The sequence below is a fragment of the Schistocerca piceifrons genome, chromosome 6 (genome assembly GCF_021461385.2).
Source record: "Schistocerca piceifrons isolate TAMUIC-IGC-003096 chromosome 6, iqSchPice1.1, whole genome shotgun sequence".
Taxonomy (NCBI): domain Eukaryota; kingdom Metazoa; phylum Arthropoda; class Insecta; order Orthoptera; family Acrididae; genus Schistocerca; species Schistocerca piceifrons.
This window is the reverse complement of record NC_060143.1, coordinates 73,573,529-73,587,944: the sequence shown is the minus strand read 5'-3', so window position 1 is coordinate 73,587,944 and position 14,416 is coordinate 73,573,529. Positions and strand designations below refer to the sequence as shown.

Genomic DNA, 14,416 nt, shown 5'->3' with positions numbered 1-14,416 from the left:
ACCACTGTGTGTGCCGCAGACACGGGCAGTCCGCCGTCGTGCTGCCAGTCCTCCGGAGAACCGCGACCCGCAGCGGAGGCGGCGACGCCTCGGCTCGCGGCCGGGGGCGGAGACGCCGCGCAGCTGGGGGCGGAGGCCGGGGGCGGCGCGGCGAACGGCTCGGGCGGCGGCAGAGCGGCGCAGGGGGCGGCGGGGGCGGCGCAGGGCGCCCCGGACGTGATGGAGCGCGTGCACCGGCTGCTGTACGCCTACGGGAACGCCAGCGCCGCCGGAATCATCCACAAGCGCCGCCGCTGGGACTTCGCGGGCAGCTTCCACTTCGTCGGCACCATCGTCTCCACCATTGGTGAGTCCAGTTACCTACCCCTCATACCGAAGGCAGGGCGGCACCGCTCCCTTCACCCTTTACCACTGAGGCAACGCTGGCGTCCTCGAGAGGTGCTGGAGGGTCTTCGCAAGCAGCTTCCACGTAACCGTCACCATATTCTACACCGTAGGTGAGTGCAGCTTCCCATACATTGACAGCAAGGCTTCTCCATACTACCCAAGGCGCGAGGAAGGAATTTCATAGCCTCTAAATGTTGGTCATCTTACTTTGATAAACGTTGCACGGAAGTGTATGGTAAGTATCAAGCGTTTCACCCTAATAGGTGCGCTAGTGCACCACTCCAGATTTCCTGCGTTTCTTCGTTTATAGTTTGTCGCTCACTTAAACTCATCTGATGCTGGTGAAGGTTTAGTTGCTGTACTTATGAAACAAGTGACTAATTTTTCGAGTTATGCTATTGTTGCATTTATCCAATCCCGGGAATCAAAACGAGTTTCTCGTCAACGTTAGCAACATTTCAGAAAGGAATTAACTGCTTTATTCTACAATTTGTGATTGTGTATCGGATGTGGGTCGAAAACTTGAAGTAAACAGCAAATGAAGCATTGAATGGAACCTGTGAACATTTACAAAAAAATACGATTTAGATTGTATCTGCCTGGCAGAATAATGTGAGTGACTTCCGAGATTCAAAGAGATTTTCTGTTGTTGATTACCTTGAAAACGGTACACAAATAAGTAGGGCACACCACGCAAATTTTTTGCACCGGTTGTATGAAAAAATGCCTGTGCAAATGCCTTAATTTTGGAAACAAATGTGTACCTAGAAATGAACTGTTGAAATATCTATCCTGTTCAGCAAATTTGCTGTTCTCTCAGTTCCACCTGTTGCTAAATTTAACAACATACACCGACGTAAAGTTGTTTGTACGAAGTGGAGGTAACGGCAGCTGCTGCAGACTATTTTACAGGCATTTTAGAGAAGCACTTAGAGATTAAATCTGCTCACAGGGAACATGACGGGCAAGGTGCATGACCTGTAAATGGAGAAACTAAGTGCAGTTTTTGACCTAAAAATTACAGTCTTACACTCCACAAACGTCGTATATTGATATCCTCGTACAGACCGTGAAGGTCCAAGTGACGTCTGCCGACATATACTCTCCTTGGTGTTGTATATAAGTGGAGCTTACCTTACAGCGATGATATAGTGTCGTCCTTCTGTACACCGTATGTGAGTGCTTATTTCCTATAGTGGTGTATCACAATACTCTCCAGTATAAGTGAAGCTTCTTTGTAGTGACGATAAGCGGACTCTACAGGATCAAACGTCAGGTTTACTATTTAAATTGTATCACGTTAATCCTATTCAATGACTCCAGTGAAGAGTGTTCCGTCGACAGTGTAAAGAAATCATTTGCATTTAATGTAATTCACCTGTAATAAACGACTTAGCACTACGAAATATTGTTATATTACAGCAGTGACCCTAATTGTGAAATAACCTTAAATATCTAATTTGAGAATTTCTGTGAGACGCTAATAAATGGAGTAAAAGGTATTGCGCAACATAGAATTCTTGCATTCTCCGCCCGATTGCGTATGCGACGTTTAATGTGCTCTGTGCTCTGGCAGATTGTTGCATACGTGTGTACTTTAGCATCTGAGTCTCCTCTGTACTAAGGTTAAGCTCTAACAGCGTTTGTAGAGGCTGTTTTTCATCCTGGTGTTATACTAATGATTTTTACAATTTTTCAGAAAAGAAGAATAATGGTTATAACAACGGAATTTAATGTATGTTACATATCAGAATACCAAGTTCTTTGAACAGATCTCTGCAGAATTTTCTATAATTGACACCAGGTACAGTTCTTAGAATACACTTTTGTGTTCGCAGAAAATGATTTCACAACTCATTATCTCATTAGTGAATGGAAATATGCAGAGTAAATTAGTTTCTTCGTTTTTAAATCGCATATAGCAGTAATTATGCGTACTGCAACCGTAGCTGAACTAAAGTGCTTTATTAATGCTCACCAGTTGGTTTTCCAGTTTACATTGTGGTCTATCTGTATTTCTAAAAATCAGCGTTTTCAACTTCTTGTGTTGCATTTTTTGCAAAGGTTTTTTTTTTTTTTTTTTTTTTTTTTTTTTTTTTTTTTTTTTGAATTCGTGGAGTTCTACGAGAAGCACAAAACTGTATATACCGAGTGTTGCCAAATTTCGTTGATAATGCACCTGCCTTGAACCTTTCGTTGATGGTGTTAAAATTTTCGTTAGGTACACTCTTCCATAAAGAGACACGTACTGCTTTTTATTCCTATGCCTCTATCATCTGCTAAAAGGGCAAAATTTGTAACTTGTGAAACTGTAACAATGGATGACGCAAAATGGAACCTTGTGGAACCGCATCTCTGATTGCTTCAAATTCTGATCATCTGTCAGTATGTGGTAGAGAGGGTACTGATACACTTTTCGTTTTGTCATTTAGGTAAGATAAAGCCATGAGCCTGTTGTGTCTACTAATTCGTAATATTTTAACTTTTGAATGGTGATATTATGCTTCACACAATGTTTACTATTGTAAGAGTGATAAGACAAATTTATTATCGAGTAGCTACAGTCATAGACGATCATTACATTTGCTCGTACTTCGTCTGAACAGGCTGTTGAATACTTTCGTAGATGTATGAACTTGAGTACCCTTCCGCTTGCAGGATGAGTTGGTAATTCTATGTTCTCCATCGTGCTATCACGGTTAGTGGGTGAGATGTATTTGCACGAATTACGATGCTCATCCTTCTTTTGACAAAACTCCAGCTTTTTACGAGTATTCCTACCTTTACTGCTAAATGACGTTGAAACTTCTGCTGGCTTTCCTTCACTAGAGCTATGTTTTATTGTGTTGGGACACTTTTCGGACTGTTTCGTGAAGAACCCTTCGATATTAAGATCATATTGTCACAAAATGACGGAAACAACTCCTCATGTCCAGTCACACAAAATATTGGCCGTCCACTGGCGTGTGAAGCGGCGGTCACTATCAGTTCCGGAGAAATCACTTTGTGACTCTTGCAGAGAATGTCCTTTTAAGTGGCTCTACATGAAATGTGTTCGACTTTCTGTAAGCACTACTATTTCGGCCTCTGATCGTTTATCAGATTTTCGGTTTCAGGATGTAGTTAACAATATCTGAGGCCGATCATAAGGAAGAATTTCCAGCGCACAAATTTCCCTGTTCATCTCCTAGTTTGTAGTGTAACTGAGTGTTACAGAAAGTAATTTAATTCACAAATTATTTTCATTTGAGAGCTACCGCTGTCGACAAGTTACCTTATTCAATGGACTAAGGAAAGTGAAACACCAATTTGCAAATACCATCTTCATTATCTATGTACCATTAATTATGTTTTCCCTCTGAAACCGCGCGTAACCTGATAACAGTGTCAAATGTATCACTTCAGAATAAATTCTTAGAACTAATCTATACCATAAAGAATAGTATCTCAAGCTGTGCTATCACTTAGTGTATACTCTATAGAGCCCTTAAAAGCTGTTGACATAGCCCTCACGCGGAAAATGTCGTCATTCCTAAGAAAATGGGAAATGTGCATGTTGTTATGAGTCTTAAGATGGTGCTGAGTTGGCAAGAAGTGTAGTTCCTGGAAATCTGTTTCTTGACCGATACTGTTGTGGTATTCGAATTTCGAAGGTCGTTCTCGGTTTAAAAATGTAGTACAAGATAGCTTCCCGGCAAGATGGTGAATATGGGCGTCCTGTGTGGCAAGTTTTTTCACTGGCGTTGAACTATTGTAATAGATCGCAACCAGTTTCCCGTATTGCGTTACATCCAAAACTCACTTTAAATTAGGACAGGCTAAAACAGTGGTCGTCAAGCGTTTTGTTCAGGAGCCAATAATGAGACTGTGAGCGGCACTTGTAGCTACATATGTACTGACATTATCATTAATTGGTATCCAACATAAATTAGTACGTCATGAGCCGTAATAGACTAGCTATAGAAAGGACGTTATAAACTGACGGCTAGCCCACAAGTACTGATCGTTAAAATAAGGCACAATTCGGAACACTTCGTGTCGAATGTTCGCTGTTCCAAGTTGCTGCTACCCTCAGATACCCCAAAGTTTTGGCACTGTAATTGACTGACGAAATCTGTTGTGTTTTCTGTGTGAGCGGATTAGTTGATTAATAATAATACACTGAAGCGCCAAAAGCATGGTGTAGGCATGCGTACTCAGATACAGATATATGTAAACAGGCATAATACGAGTCTGTGGTCGGCAACGCCCATATAACACAAGTCCTTGGCGCAGTTGTTTGATAGGTTACTGCTGCTACAATGGCAGGTTATCAAGATTTAAGCGAGTTTGAACGTGCTGTTATAGTCGGCGCACTGGCGATGGGACACAGCATCTCAGAGGTAGCCTTGAAGTAGGATTTTCGCTTACGACCATTTGACGAGTGTGCAGTAAATATCAGGAATCCAGTAAAACATGAGATTTCCGACATCGTAGCAGCCGGAAAAAGTTCCTGCAAGAACGGGACCTACGACCACTGAAGAAAATCATTCAGTGTGACGGAAGCGCAACCTTTCCTCAAATTACTGCAGATTTCAGTGCTGGGCAATCAACAAGTGTCAGCGTGCGAAGAATTCAACGAAACATGATTGATATGGGCCTTCGGAGCCGAAGACCCACTCGTGTACCTTTGATGGTTGCGCGACACAAAGCTTTACGCCTCGCCTGGACCCGTCAACACCGACATTGGACTGTTGATGACTGGAAACATGTTGCCTTGTGCGGCGAGTCTTGTTTCAAATTGTATCGAGCGGATGGACGTGTACGAGTATGGAGACAACCTCATGAATTCATGGACCGTGCATGTCAGCAGGGGACTGTTCAAGCTGGCAGAGGCTCTGTAATGGTGTATGGCGTGTGCAGTCGGAGTGATATGGGACCCCTGATACGTCTAGATACGACTCTGACGGGTGACACGTACGTAAGCATCTTGACTGATTACCTGCATCCATTCATGTCCATTGTGCATTCCGGCGTACTTTGGAAATTCCAGCAGAACGATGCGACACCCCACAAATCCAGAATTGCTACAGAGTGGCTCCAGGAACAATCATCTGAGCTTAAACACTTCCCCTGGCCATCAAAGACCCCAGATATGAACACTGTTGAGCATATCAGAAATGCCTTGCAACGTGTTGTTCCGAAGAGATCTCCTGCCTCTCTAACTCTTGCGGATCTGTGGACAGCCCTGCAGGATTCATGGTGTCAGTTCCCTCCAGCACTACTTCAGACATTATTCGAGTCCGTGCCACATCGCGTTGCGGCAATTCTGTGTGCTCGCGGGGGCCCTACACGATATTAAACAGGTGTACCAGTTTCTTTGGCTCTTTAGCATATGTTGTAAGAGTGACATGCATTTCTCTTGAACATACCCAATGGAAGATTTGGCGGGACAACTCTCGAAACTTTTTCTTGACGAAATTATGTGAACACAGTTATTATTGTGATAAATGTTTCACGTGTTATGGTGGGCTTAATAGAACAAATTACTTTTGTTCAAATTACAATACAACTTTCCTGCTGTTTATGCCAGTAATTGAAAAACCATTAAATATCATATTTCCCTGTAAACAGTGTAACCCCTAATGGTTTGATTTTTTCGTTTAAGGCTAAGCTTGGTAATGGCCATTGACCGAAATTAATAGCGAATTGTGCAAATTAAATGATGGCTGAAGGTCTCAAGCAGAATTGTAATAATTGTTTGGCGGCTGAATATCCCCGCCTGAAAACATACATAGCAACTGTACTTAGTTTTAAGTTCATTACTCAATATGAGACACTATCACAAATTTTTACTCACTTTTTAATAAAAATTTTCTTCTACACATTGCGTTGAATTGCAGCGACATTAATTTAATTTCCTAGTCCTTGCTGCAAAGATATGCCGCATCTAAAGATGATCGTCTGTGTAATGCGCATCCACGAATTCATGTTGCTTGCGGCTAAAAATGTATAACATAACAGCTGATCGGACTGGAATATTCCCCTTCTCAGATCCCTCAGTCCTGCAGTGGCCAAACTACTTATCTCTATGATCCTCGGTAAGCGGCCAGCTTTCCTTAGCTCGCGGCCGAATTCACCGTCAGTTAACATTTAGCACATCTATAAATATGAATGTTTCTGTAAGTATTTTTGTTTCTTACTGGACAGGAAAACTACGCTCTTCAGAAGTTCTGAACTATAATTATGTAATAGTCTTGACCACAATCCATATACAGCGTGGGGCAGATAGAAGAGGGGCGGAAGACTGGATACGAGTGGACATGAATGTATGCATACAACTACACCCCGTTACGGGCACACCACATGTACGCCCGGTACAAGATCCGCTGCTATTCAGCGCGTAGTGCGGGCTGTGTGTGTGTGTGTGTGTGTGTGTGTGTGTGTGTGTGTGTGTGTGTGTATGTGTGTGTGTGAATGCTGCAGTGCAAAGGGGACGATGGTACTCGCAGTGGAGCAACTGGTCTTCGGTGTGGCCAGTTGTTTGCTGAGAAGTATAATGGTGTCGAAGTGCCTACAAAAAGTGCCATGCAGAGCTTAGTCCGAAAATCGGGATGTGTTTTGAACAAGTCAAAACGTTCCAATACGTGCCCGAACACCAGAAAATGTGGCTGCGCCGGCCGGGGTGGCCGAGCGGTTCTAGGCGCTACAGTCTGGAACCTCGCGACCGCTACGGTGGCAGGTACGAATCCTGCCTCTGGCATGGGCGTGTGTGATGTCCTTAGGTTAGTTAGGTTTAAGTAGTTCTAAGTTCTGGGGGACTGATGACCTCAGAAGTTAAGTCCCATAGTGCTCAGAGCCATTTTTTGAAATGTGGCTGCAGTTCACCAGAAAATGCTTTAGAGCCCGACAAAAATAACCTGATGCCTGTCGCAAGACACCGGTGTATCACGTCGGTTATGGAGACGAATACTCCACCTGGACCTGCAGTCTGATTGCGGCCCTAGCTGGCCAACCAGATCACATCTGTGCGATTACTTTGTGAGGCGAGCTCTAGAGTCTAGGGCGTGTCGCAACAACCTTCACAGTCTTCAAGAACTGCAGCAGAAAATTTCGGATGAGAGTGTAGCAATTCCAGCAGTACAGTTTCGATCCTCCTTCAGCTACTTGCTGTGCCAAGAGATGAATGGTTGTCACTTTCCACATCTACTATAGTCGGGTCAGTACTGTACTTCCTTCCCTCTGCTGTGTTTCTTTGTACCATGGTACTCTGTTCTCCAGGCCAATTTTATTTGCCCTGTCCAAACCACTAAGGATAGAAACTAGAAATTTGGAGAGGGTGTTGATTTTATACTGTAAACGTCGTTAAAAAAGTGGTTTTCCGAAAGTATACCCCTAAGAGGATGAAGCGGGGGATGAAAGGTGTTTCGAAGATATGTCACCATTCACACAATTCTGTAGCTAGATCTACGAAAATTGTTATTTGGTTTCTCGGTTAGAAATAAAGAAAAACATGTTTCAGCATACTTGGAAACTTGACTCCTTTGAGAATGATATAGTGGCTGAAAGGGTTTTGAATGTTATTAAGGAACTGCTGAAGTTCTTTTAAATCCTATATATATGAAAACTGGCATTTGACTTCTCGGATACAAACAAAATAACAAGTGTTTCAGTGTATTTGGAAATTCATCCCCTAAGAGGGTGAAATACGATATGAAATATTGTATGAAATCTTTCATTCTGGGATCATTTTTAGTGATGAGTCTACGAAAATATGAATTTGGGTTCGTAGTTAGAAATAAAATATGTGTCTCTCTGATTTCGGACATTCATTCCCTACGGCCCTTAAGTAAGGGACGAAAATTTTTATCGAAATATTTCATTATGTAAGCATTTTTGAAGATAAACCTATGAAAATTGATATTTGACTACTCTGTTAGAAATAAAAATCAGCATGTTTCTGCTTTTAGAAATTCAACCCCCAAGGGGTTTTATGGAAACATTTCATTGTTAGGGCATTTTTAAAGCTATATACATGAAAATTGGTATTTCGCTTCTAGGTTGGAAATGAAAAAATATATGTTTCACTGCTTTTCGAAATTCAACCCCTACTGGGGTGACACAGGGCCAGACTGATTCTCAGATACATTATCACCAAGCCGAAACCGCTAAGGATAAAAACTTAAAATTTGGATTCGGTGTGGGTCTTATAATGTAGTCATTGTTGACAATGAAAATGGAAAATATATCGCTATTAAGGCAATTCTGAAGCTATAACTACGAAAAAATTGACATTTCGTTTCTGAATCACAAATAAAAAATACATACTTTATCATTTTTGTAAATTCAAGCACGAAGGGGTTAAAATAGTGGGGTGGAAGTCTTTTGGAAACAAAACAATATTAAATATTTACCAAGGCATTCTTAAAGCTACGGAAATTGGTATTGACGTCATGATTAGAAATTTCAAAAATATATATGTTTCAGATTTTTTGGAAATTCATCCCCTAGAAAGATAAGTAGAGCATGAAAATTTTTATGAAATTTATTATGAAATCATTTTCAAAGCTAAATCTATGAAAAAACTGTATTACGCTTGCGTTTAGGAAATGAATGAAACGTGTTTCATTGCTCTTCGAAAATCAACTTCTAATGAGGTGAAATAGGATAAGAAAATTTTTGAGAAAATATTTCGTTACATTAAAAAAATTTAAAGCTAAATCTATGAAAATTGGTATTTCACTTATTATAAAGAAATACATGTCATGGGATGTAAGTTTCTTAAGAAATGTCACCATAAGAGCGCAAAAGGAATCCAGCTACCAGAATCGCTTTATGATCAGAAGGAGGTTTGGAAAAGGTAATGCTCCTAAGGCCTTAATTAGCGTGAATAGTGTAGAAGAGGTTGAAGTTTGTGAACAATATGAAAATTCGATTAAAGATAAACAAAAAAAACTGCAGACTATACACCATGTGATCAAAAGTATCCGAATACCTGGCTGAAAATTGCTTAAAAGTTTGTGGTGCCCTCCATCTGTAATTCTGGAATCAGTATGGTGTTGGCCCACCCTTAGCCTTGATGACAGCTTCTACTCTTGCAAACATACGTTCAAGCAGGTGCTGGAATGTTTCTCGGGGAATGCCAGTCCATTCTTCACAGAGTGCTGCACTGAAGAAAGGTATCGTTGTTAGTCGGTGAGGGCTGGCACGAAGTCGGCGTTCCAAAACATCCCAAAGATGTTCTGTACGATTCAGGTCAGGACTCTGTGCAGGTCAGTCCATTACAGGAATGTTATTGTCGTGTAACCACTCCACCACAAGCCGTGCATTATGAACAGGTGCTCGATCGTGTTGAAAGATGCAATCGCCATCCTCGAATTGCTCTTCAACAGTGGGAAGCAAGAAGGTGCTTAAAAATCAATGTAAGCCTGTACTCTGATAGTGCCACGCAAAACAACAAGTGGTGCAAGCCTCCTCCACCAAAAACTCTACCACGCCGCAACACCCTCGCCTCCGAATTTTACTGTTGGCACTACACACCCTGGCAGATGACGTTCACCGGGCATTCGCCATAACCACACCCTGCCACCGGATCGCCTCATTGTGTACCGTGAGTCATCACTCCACATAACGTTTTTCCACTGTTCAATCGTCCAATGTTTACGCTCCTTACACCAAGCGAGGCGTCGTTTGGCATTTTCCGGTGTAATGTGTGGCTTATGAGCAGCCGCTCGACAATGAAATCCAAGTTTTCTCACCTCCCGCCTAACTGTCATAGTACTTGCGGTGGATCATGATACAGTTTGGAATTCCTGAGTGATGGTCTGGATAGATGTCTGCCTATTACACATTACGACCCTCTTCAACCGTCGGCGGTCTCTGTCAGTCAACAGACGAGGTCAGCTTGTACGCTTTTGTGCTGCACGTGTCCCTTCACGTTTCCACTTCACTATGAGACCGGAAACAGAGGACCTAGGGATGTTTGTGAATGTGGAAGTCTCGTGTACAGACGTATGACACAAGTGACACCCAATCACCTGACCACTTTCGAAGTCCGTGAGTTCCGCGGAGCACCCCATTCTGCCCTCTCACAATGTCTAATGAGCACTGAGGTCACTGATATGGAGTACCTGGCAGTAGGTGGCAGCACAATGCACCTAATGTGAAAAATGTGTGTTTTTGACGGTGTCCGGATACCTTTGATCACATAGTATGCAGTCCATGCGGGCAAAGAAGCGGGCGAAAAACTAGTAAAGCATAAAATTGAAGTTCGCGAATAACAGGTTTCGGATGGTTGACAACCATCTTCAGATGTGCGAAAATGAGTGTAAAAATGTGAATTTCAGAGTGTTTTAAAAATAAAATAGAGATAAATATACCAAGCTTACAAAAAATTATGTACGTTAACTACCGTATTTACCTCAAGAACATTGTTACTATGTGTAAGTCAAAATCTATAGAAATAAATGTAAAGTTACCTTCAGTTAACGCGAAAACTCAACTGTGTTTGAAACGTACAAGGCTATTAAAATTTTTAACGAGTAATACAGATTCCTGTATCTCGGTCACCCGACGTTACCAAGTTTCACTTTTAACATTAGTCGCCGTTTTGGATTTGGCTGTTTATTGCTAGCTGTATATTATCATAAAATCACTGGCCGCACAAACATTTGATTCGGGCCGAATGCTGCCCGCAGGGCGCAATTTGACGACCACTGGGCTAAAGTGTTCATTACGAACAGGAGGTTACAACGCTCCAGTTACACTGAGTTGATAGCTTATTGCAGCAATGTTTCGTGTGGTTGAGAAAATCGTTCTAAACTTTGAATTACCAAATATTTGTCGATGGTTCGAAATACAATATTCGCGATTCATTCAACAGGTGAGAGTTTATATTTTAAAACAGAATTTTCTCAGATTATTTTGTGGTTAACCGAGGACAACGATCATAAGATAACTGGCTATTGACAAAATCCTCCTGCAAGGTAATGACGCTGCCAACATATCGAAACTAGAGAACTTTCGTTCCTTTCGCCTCTTCCGAAAATGTATTGCCACAAGTAACTAGTTCTCTGTATTTTATTAATTTTTGGCAACTGGACGCAATTATACGTAAGTCTGAATACAAAACGTTTGTACGAGTACTTCACTACGCTATGGGATATCATGTTTGCATAATACGCGAGCACAAGACTAAGTCGAAAACGCACAACACACTAGCAGCTGAAAACGTGTCGCGTGTCCCATATTGGAACGGTGGCGCCGCTTGCTCAGTGCGGTTACAGTATGTACTCGACACTCTGCAGTCTACCCCTGTTACCGTTATGTATGCGGTGGTATGTCCCAAAATGCTTGTGTGTGTGTTGGGGCTTATGGCCGCTCAACGTCGAGGTCATCAGCGCCCTGACACATATTAAAAGAAACTAATGTGGACAAACTTAGTAAAATGGAAACATACACGCTAAGAAAGCGGGAAAAGGAGAAACATGCTGTATAAGAAAATAAAACGTAAGGAAAACGAGAAAGCAGCGTCAAGGATGCCACAGGAAATTGTCACTGGCTGGCCACTTACATAAAATATGGGCGAGCCAGTCACCCTGTGAACAAATTAAGACCCTCTCCCTAAAATATTAGTAAAAATATTGGAAAAGTCACAGAGCTTTAACCACATTCGTTTGAGTATTTCCTAAAAGTGATGGCAGATCCATCGTCAAGTCAGCCGCGACTCGCTGGTCAGAAAATAAAACGCAGTCCAATAAAACATGGCGCACAGTGATCTGGACGCCACAAGCACCACTCATAGGAGGGTCCTCTCGCCGGAGCAGGAAGCCATGCGTCGTGGGACTGTGGCCTATCCGAAGCCGAGTGAGCAGAACCTTGTCCCGTCTATGGGGCTGGAAGGAAGTACACCACACACGCGTTGTGGGTTTGACTAAACGTCATTTTACCGTGTCTCATACCTCGGGTTGTATTGGTGATAGAAATTGAGGGTCAAGTGTTTTGGATAGCCCTCGGCTTAAGGTCCATTTGTATACCTAACAAAAGGATCCTATTACTGTAATCATCCTACATATCAGGATAAAATTTTGAATCTGAGATAAATGGAGCAGATCAGTTGATTCTTTTTGCATTACATGTGGTCTACAGCGCGTCTTAAGGCGCTCATGAAGGCACCGTTTAGTTCAAGGGCGATACCAGAGAAAAACCGAAAAACTTTGACTTTGGGGACCAAAACGGAACCGTGAGCTCCAAGAAGCTATACACAGCAAATGACTGAAATTTTAACGATGTGTTCATGAGATCCCGATCTCCAACAGACTGGAAGATTTTCTTAATATTTGTATCCATTTCCGATATGAAGACGTTCAAAGTTACCATACTTGTACACGTAAAATTCAAACGAAAAATTCGGAGTAAGACGAAAACGCAGTTCATAAATTGACGTAGCCTAGAGAAATACGCTGTGAAGTGTCTCCGTTATCATGAGAAGGGTTCTGGGAACCCCATGTTGCAATACTGCAGCACAAGTAAAATTTTTGTGTGCATGAATTCCTGTTTGAGGTGTAAAATCTCATAAATAAAGTACCAAAATTTTATTGACCTTAGAGCTCTTGTCATGTAAGTGATATGCTCTGCTATAACAGTGAAAAGATGTGAAGCAGCGGAAAAGTGCTCCTATGGGAGCACAGAAATGGCGAACGTGCTGTTGCTTATTAAAAGATTCTAACTGAAAAGTGGTGCACCAGCTACCTCATTCTCCCATCCTCAGTACCTTTAAAAATTATCCCAAAATTTTTTGCTCATGTACATGTTTGCGCTTTTTTATGTTCAGAAAGCAGGGGACAATGACAGTGAGAAAGAGACGGAAAAATTGGACGATAGCATACACGGTTATGGTGTAGGGAGAGCGAAGGTGACAATGGCAATGTAAGGTAAAGAGAGTGCCACTGTGGCAGTGGAACAGAGTTGGCACTCACAGAGCAGTGCTAGGGAAAGAATGAAGGAAAGAGTACTGATGTGAGAAGAATAAAAAGCTGGAGAAAATTGAAATGGGTGAGAGTCAGTGCTAAAGAGACAGGGTATATGACAATGTCAACAGAAAAGAGAAATATTGATAGTAAGAAGAGACAGCACCAATGACATGGAATGGATGAGACACCAGCAATAAGAGAGGGCAAGAGGGAGACAGTGACAGTGAGAGCAGACAGTAGTAACAATTGTAGTAGAAATAGTAGTAGTAGTAGCAGTAGCAGGACAGAGCAAAGGGGACTGTGGCTGTGAGAGAGGATACATAGACAGTTAGAGAGACACGAAGAGATAATGAAAGTGAGTTTGGCTGAATGGGTGAGTGAGACTGGACAAGTGGGAGTGGATGGGTATCAGTGACTTATAGCGATGGCCTAGTTGGTGGGGACAAGCTCTAGTTCGGGTTGCTTGTGGAAATGAAAGGTTAGTTGCATTTTAGAAAGAGCACGGAAGTTTCGCTTGCCACATTTTTTGGAACATTTTTAAAGGTGCTGAGGAAGGTGGGACGATGCAGCTGGTACCACTTTTGAGTCAGTGTTTTTAATAAAGAGGGACATTCTTGCTTTTTCTGCTGCGATAGCAGCATTTTTCCGCTGGTAACTGTTACCCAAGGAACCATTACCTTCCAGCCACCAGTCACACTTTGTCCTGGCGGACATGTTAATGAGTCACGGCTGTCTGCTGCACGCATAAATTGCGATGTAACATTCCGAAGGAACGAATACATCGTAGGAGCGCGAGTAAAATCCTGACCACACAGATCTGGACAAAAGTATCCGGACACTTTGAAACGTCCCCTTTGAACAATTATACAGGACTGTGCTTAACCTGACACACAATATTTTTAGCGCAACGCAATCTGACTTTCAAAATTCCCTACTAAAGAATGGCCCTGACAAACATTAAACTATACCTTTCACAAATCACTTACCTCACAAAAATCTTCGCTGCTCAAGCTACTGCAATACAGCGAGCGCCACTACTGCCAGCTAAATAAAAGATTCAAACTACTGAAGGCACTAAC

The 14,416-nt window shown here is 42.2% G+C and overlaps 1 protein-coding gene across 1 annotated transcript in view; it reads left to right on the top strand.

Annotated features, from left to right (window-relative positions):
• The first annotated feature begins 219 nt into the window (after nt 1–219).
• The window catches only part of LOC124803147 (potassium channel subfamily K member 13-like), a 486,082-nt gene continuing 471,885 nt past the window's right edge, over nt 220–14,416 (top strand). The window contains exon 1 of the mRNA XM_047264327.1: nt 220–346. Within this exon, the coding sequence (XP_047120283.1) occupies nt 220–346 (127 nt within the window). The remainder of the gene's footprint in view (nt 347–14,416) is intronic.